Source organism: Daucus carota, chromosome 3 (assembly GCF_001625215.2).
Source record: "Daucus carota subsp. sativus chromosome 3, DH1 v3.0, whole genome shotgun sequence".
Classification (NCBI taxonomy): Eukaryota; Viridiplantae; Streptophyta; class Magnoliopsida; order Apiales; family Apiaceae; genus Daucus; species Daucus carota.
Window position 1 is genome coordinate 14,215,126 of NC_030383.2, and position 7,529 is coordinate 14,222,654.

Genomic DNA, 7,529 nt, shown 5'->3' on the forward strand with positions numbered 1-7,529 from the left:
CTTACAAGGCCTGCAACAGCTCTTAGAGGTTGTTCTGTTTCAGATATCAGATATAGTTGTGGATTATTTTGTGTTGATTCCATTGCATCAGTTTGTATTGGTTTCATTTGGCTTGAATTTAGTGGCATTCAATTGAATCTTACAAGGCCTGGAGCAGCTCTTAGAGGTTGTTTTTTTCACATATTGGATAAAGTTCTGGATTATTTTGTTTTGATTCCACTGCCTGACTTTGGACTGTTTTTATTTGCATTTAGTTTAGTGGCATTCAATTGAATATTATAACTCCTGCAGCAGCTCTTAGAGATTTTATGTTTTGTAATATTTGCTAAAGTTGTGGATTATTTTGATTTGATTCCACTGCCTCACTTTGGATTGTTTTTATTTGCATTTAGTTTAGTGGCATTCATTTGAATATTATAACTCCTGCAGCATCTCTTAGAGGATGTATTTTTTGCCATATTGGATAAAGTTCCGCAATATTTTGTGTATCATTTATCTTGTGTCATTTATCTGTAATTTGGTTGCATTATCTTGGATCTTACATGGTTTGTGGAATCCATTTAGCACTGCAATTGATTTTTTTTTGGCTTATTGACATTGCAGGGATGTCTAATATTCCAGTTATTGTTCAGCATAGTGGGCATTGGAATGAAACTACAAACTATACGGCTTTTAAGGTTTTTAGTTTGTTAGTTGCTCTGAATTATGATTATGCCAAGCTGTTGGGAATGATATGCAATGAACTTCAGTTGAAAACAGAATCAACTTCGGTGATAATTGAATATCAAGCCAAAGATGGTTATCCTCCTTTCAAAATAGTTGATGACCTCCATGTTATGTTCTATCTAGAGCTCAAGAAAAGGGAACCAGAATTAACCAAATATCCTTTGTGTGTGTCGTTTGAGAACCGAATTCAGCAACTATCATCTCTGTCTAATCGTAGTGAAATGACAAATGATGAATTGTGTGCTGAGGTTCAAAGTATTCAGGGCATATCTTCAAATACTGACCTTCTTAACAGCAATGAGGTGAATACAGAGATTGTTGAAGATTATGTTGATTATGCAGAGGAAATATCTCGACAAATGATGGAGTTGTCACCTATAGCAAGTTCACAGGAAGAAATAATTGAAATCAGCAAGGAAGCAGTTATCAGCAACAAGCAGCATAAAGATTTAGCATTGTTTCAGAAATATAAAGATAAGGAAACATTGCAGATGGTTCTTAGTTTCTATGCTATCAACAACAATTGTCAGTATAAGGTTAAAAAGTCTTGCAAGAATGAGTACTATCTGGTATGTGTTGACAAAAATTGCGAGTGGAAGTTGCGGGCATCAAGAAGTGGAAACACAAATCACTTTATCATCAGAACATTTGTCAACAGTCATACTTGTTCTCTTGAAATAAGATTCAAGAATCAACGTCAAGCAACAACAAGTGTTATAGCAGATGTTATAAAACACAAGTTTGCGAATATCAAGACAAAATACAATGTTGCTGATATTATTAGAGATATGAAGCATGATCATAATGTGCAAATCAAATACAACAAAGCTTGGAGATCAAAAGAGAAAGCTAAGGAAATTATGCAAGGGAATGCAACCCAATCTTTTGCTGATTTATATTCTTATTTGTATATGCTATACACTACAAATGCAGGATCAATAGTTGAGTTGCAACTGACTCAGAATAATTGTTTCCTATATGTGTTAGTCGCGTTGAATTGTTCAATAAAAGGCTGGATGTTCTGTCTACCTGTGGTTGTGGTTGACGACACATTTTTGAAATCATCTTATGGAGGGACTTTATTGGTTGCAGCAACTCAAGATGCTGGAGGGAAAATATTTCCATTAGCTTTTGCTGTAGTTGATTCAGAGAATGATCATTCATGGCAATGGTTCTTTGAGAAGTTTAGAAAGGCTTATGGTGGAAGAGAAGACATGGTGATAGTATCTGATCGACATGAAAGTATAATCAAGGCTGCCAACACAGTGTATCCAGAGGTACCAAATGTTTTCTGCGTTTTTCACCTACTTGGAAACATTAAAAGCAAGTTCAAGAAAAACTTGAAGAAAATAAAAGAGGCATTCTGGTGTGCTGCAAATGCTTATACTTTAAAGAAGTTTAATTACCACATGAAGGAATTGGAAAAAGTTGACAACAGGGTGCAATTGTTTTTGGAAGAGATTGGCTATGAGAAGTGGTCCAAGGTGCATTCAACAAATAACAGGTACTCTAATATGACATCAAATGTTGCAGAGTCTCTCAATTCTGTCATAATTTCTATCAGGGAACTCCCAATCTGCACAATGTTAGAAAGTTTAAGATCTTTGATTCAAAAATGGAGCTGGAGAAATAGGAATGAAGCTACTGCTACATCAACAATATTAACTAGGAAATATGAAGATCAGTTGAAGAAAAACTACACGTTCTCAGTTGATCTGACTGTAAGAGTTTTGCCTTTTAATGCAACTTAATTATTTATGATTTTGACATCTTCTTGTCTAAATTTACTGTAAATGATTAGGTTCATCCAACAAATCACATCATTTTTGAAGTCGTTAATGCTAACAAAAAGAACATAGTTGATCTCAGCAACAAAACTTGCACCTGCAAAAGGTTTGTGCAACTACTGTATCATTTACATACTTTTATCAGTAATGTTTATCCTTTTTGGCATAATTTATTGATTGTTAAAAATATTTTCAGGTTTGAATTGGATCAAATTCCATGTGGTCATGCCATTGCAGTTCTGCAAATGTCTGGCCTTGATGTTTATGACTACTGTTCAACTTATTACCGCAAGGAGACGATGATTTCAGCATATAAAGAAAATGTGTATCCTGTTGGCAGCAAAGAAAATTGGGAAGTGCCCGACAGTGTGAAGGCATTGATAGTGTACCCTCCAGAAGGAAGAATTCGAGTTGGCAGGCCAAAGAAAAACAGATGCAAACCCCACTGGGAAAGAAATGCAATAACTTTTAAACCAATTAAATGCAACAAATGTCACCAAACTGGACATAACAGAAGAACATGTAGGAATCCAATGAAAAACAAATAGATATTCTCTTAATTTCATTGATTAATTGTATGTCTGCTTATGGAAGTTTACGTTATTATTACAAGACATATTTTGTGAGATGATTTGTTACTATTGGTTCTGTTTTTAAAGAATTTACTTGGTGTTTTTCATTTTCTCTTATTTAACGGTATTATGTAGTTGCATAACTTGCTTTATACTAATTAGTTGTAATCAGTTGTTATTAGCTTAAGTTGCTTTTCTGTTGAATGTAGTTGCATGCATATTTGGTTTATAGTAATTGCATTAATATTTGGTTGAAAGGTGTTTATTTATTTAATTCTTATATCTTTAATTATAGGTTATTTTAGTGGTTGAAGTTAATTGCAATTTGGTTATAGGTAAGAACAAATAAGTACTTGCATATACTCAGTTCATTTAGTTGCATATGAGGTTGAATATGGTTGTATTAGTTATTTTTTAAAAATAATGATATATAGTTAGTTGCATATGAGGTTGAATATGGTTGTATTAGTTATTTTTTAAAAATAATGATATATAGTTAGTTGCATATGAGGTTGAATATGGTTGTATATAATTATATGTATGACTTAATATAAACCCTCACCCCTAAAATCCCAACACTAAACCCAAAAAGTTAAAAAACACAAACTATTTCTAAGTGCTACGTCTCGGCTTCCGGGCCTTCGGCCCTGAAGCCTCGCATGGTTAGGGTTTAGGGGCGAGCGTTTAGGGCCACAGGCCCTAAACCCTCACCCCTAAACCCTAACGGTCGTCGGTTACGCGAAAGCGTGCGCGCATCATTCTAAAACCCCAACACTAAACCCAAAAAGTTAAAAAACGCAAACTATTTCTAGATGCTACGTCTCGGCTTCCGGGCCTTCAGCCCTGAAGCCTCGCATGGTTCGGGTTTAGGGGCGAGTGTTTAGGGCCACAGGCCCTAAACCCTCACCCCTAAACCCTAACGGTCGTCGGTTACACGAAAGCGTGCGCGCATCATTCTAAAACCCCAACACTAAACCCAAAAAGTTAAAAAACGCAAACTATTTCTAGGTGCTACGTCTCGGCTTCCGGGCCTTCGGCCCTGAAGCCTCGCATGGTTAGGGTTTAGGGGCGAGTGTTTAGGGCCACAGGCCCTAAACCCTCACCCCTAAACCCTAACGGTCGTCGGTTACGCGAAAGCGTGCGCGTATCATTCTAAAACCCCAAAACTAAACCCAAAAAGTTAAAAAACGCAAACTATTTCTAGGTGCTACGTCTCGGCTTCCGGGCCTTCGGCCCTGAAGCTTCGCATGGTTAGGGTTTAGGGTCGAGTGTTTAGGGCCACAGGCCCTAAACCCTCACCCCTAAACCCTAACAGTCGTCGGTTATTATAAAGCGTGCGCGCATCATTCTAAAACCCCAACACTAAACCCAAAAAGTTAAAAAACGCAAACTATTTCTAGGTGCTACGTCTCGGCTTACGGGCCTTCGGCCCTGAAGCCTCGCATGGTTAGGGTTTAGGGGCGAGTGTTTGGGGCCACAGGCCCTAAACCCTAACGGTCGTCGGTTACGCGAAAGCGTGCGCGCATCATTCTAAAACCCCAACACTAAACCCAAAAATTTAAAAAACGCAAACTATTTCTAGCTGCTACGTCTCGGCTTCCGGGCCTTCGGCCCTGAAGCCTCGCATGGTTAGGGTTTAGGGGCGAGTGTTTAGGGTCACAGGCCCTAAACCCTCACCCCTAAACCCTAACGGTCGTCGGTTACGCGAAAGCGTGCGCGCATCATTCTAAAACCCCAACACTAAACCCAAAAAGTTAAAAAACGCAAACTATTTCTAGGTGCTACGTCTCGGCTTCCGGGCCTTCGGCCCTGAAGCCTCGCATGGTTAGGGTTTAGGGGCGAGTGTTTAGGGCCACAGGCCCTAAACCCTCACCCCTAAACCCTAACGGTCGTCGGTTACGCGAAAGCGTGCGCGCATCATATGAAACATTTTTTAAAATTTTGAAAATCACTTATACAACCATATGCAACCTCATATGCAACCAAATTCCTACTTTAAAAATATCTAACATGCAACCTCATATTCAACCTCATATGCAACCATATTCCTATTTTAAAAATAACTAATACAACCATATTCAACCTCATATGCAACTAAGCAAACTAATATATGCAATTACCTATAAACAAATTAGAGCTTCAACTACTTTAAATTATAAATGCAACTAACTATATTAATTCATACATACTACCATATAGAACCTCACATGCAACTATAATGAGTTATATATGCAACTAACTATTTTTGATTATTTATTAAAAATAACTGATACAACCATATTCAACCTCATATGCAACTAAGTCAACTGATATATGCAAGTACTTATATGTTCATACCTTAAACAAATTGCAATTAAAGTCAACCACTAAATTAACCTATAATTACACATATAAGATTTAAATAAATTTAACACCATTCAACCATAATATCCAACTATATTCTTTTAATTATAGAACTAAAACTAATTACATCTCAAAATTAAAGCAGTTACTATAAACCAACTATGGATGCAACTACATTCAACTTTACTTGGTAATAAAAGCTAATAACAACTGCAATACATAGTACCCTTAATAACAGCAAATGAAAAACACAAAGTCAAATCTTTAAAAACAGAACCAACAGTATCAAATCATCTCACAAAATGAAGGACATAAGTTTTTAAAAGTCAGAACATCTCATTTCTAGATACACAAAGTCAGAACATCTCATTTCTAGCTACACGATTTCAATAATTTTGTTCTTGTCCTTGTTGCCTCTTCCGGGATTTCCAGCAAACTTCCTTTTCTTTGATTGCAGCTTAACGCCCCTGGTCCTCTTCTTTCCACGTGCACCATCAGCAACAACATTATCTCCCTCAGTCTCATATCCGTAAATCTGCTTTGCCATTGCATAAGCATAAAACGAAAACGAGATCCTAGATGCATGAAATCCAACTTCGAAATTTTCCCTTGGGACATCCTTCTGTAATGCAAAATACTCAGCAAATGATATCATATGCATTCCACTCTGACTGCAGAAAAAATTAACCAACAATCCATTAAAGGCTGACAAAAGAAAACATAAAAACTGAAGCAAAAATGATCATTATTTATAAATATGTTAACTTACTTTGAAGCAGCACGAGGAAATTTATTCTTCAAAACAGTCCTTTTTGGATCATCTTTTGAATACTCTGAATAAAGATCAGTAGTGAAATTGATGTCAGTCCTCGAGTAAAAATCAGTCAACTTCAAGTAGTGAGGAAGAAGGTCGGCCAATGGCAGCACCGCGGTCCTAATAATTTGCACAAAGCCTTGACATGTTAATGAATTGAATACGAACATTTGCCTCATAGATAAGCTCAAAATTCCAAGTAGCCAGTGCTCTTGCTCAGGCAACCAAATCGGGAAAAACACATATTCAACCATTGACCATGGTTTACCATATTGCAGCGCATTTCCTTTTATAACATCTAAAATGCAATCATCCCCACGGATTTTAGACTCAATGTCAGCTTCTCCAGAAATCTTCTCATATTTTGTCACAATGTCATTCATGAAAGTGCAATCAGTGGTAGTAAAATTAACAGGACATTGTTCATTGTACTTCGACATCTTCCTCAGATAATAAAAAAACACATCAACATGCTGCAAGTAAAAGTTATATAATTAGAATCAGTAATTCCATTTATAAACTACATGCAACTAAATTTAACTATTTAACAATAAAACATGCAACCTGATACAATTCAATTCAGCTACAATCTACTAAAACATAAACTACTGTTTACTAAAAAATGCAACTAAAACTTACAGAGGTTGACAAGTCAGAATCCCCATACTCTAATATGTGAAACCATGTTTTCTGAGATATAGCGTTTGACCCCAACATCATTGGCGGAGATATGATATTGTCCTGTTTTGAATAAAAGTTTTTCCTAACATCAAGTAGCTTAGCATTAGTGTCCTGAAAGATAATTATACAACTTAAATTATCCAAAAGAAAGCATAGAGAACTCACTTTCTCTTGTTCATTATAAGCCCTGTATCAAGCCAATTTAAAAATTCAGAAGATGCATCCATATCTGGCAACTCCCCAATCTTATCATCCAATGGATAAACTGCTTTCAACCTTTTCATTTTAGAATCATCTTCATTTGCTTTTGAGCTTGAACCAAAGTGTTGAAGAAATGGAGATTGCAAATAAGCAGGAAGCTTTACTATTCTTTTTGGTACAGCAGGAGTTACATTTGCCAAGTCAGTTGTACCAGGAATAGAAGAATTATGCAACACAACAACTTTCGATTTGTGCTACAAATATTCAATAAATTTTACTAAATTAACTTTAATCTAATCAAAAGTAGAAACACATATAGCAAGGAACCAGAAATAAGAACTTGAAAATAAAACATACCATTCCAGCATCTATCATGTCAACATCCATTGATTTTTTGAATGCATC

General features: G+C 36.2%; 1 protein-coding gene across 1 annotated transcript; it reads left to right on the top strand.

The window, feature by feature from the left end:
- The first annotated feature begins 605 nt into the window (after positions 1 to 605).
- LOC108212287 (uncharacterized) lies at positions 606 to 3,061 on the top strand. Its single transcript, XM_017384012.2, has 3 exons — positions 606 to 2,447; positions 2,528 to 2,619; positions 2,710 to 3,061. Exons 1-3 carry the CDS (start codon positions 606 to 608, stop codon positions 3,059 to 3,061), a joined length of 2,286 nt encoding a protein of 761 aa, XP_017239501.2.
- The last annotated feature ends 4,468 nt before the right edge of the window (positions 3,062 to 7,529 follow it).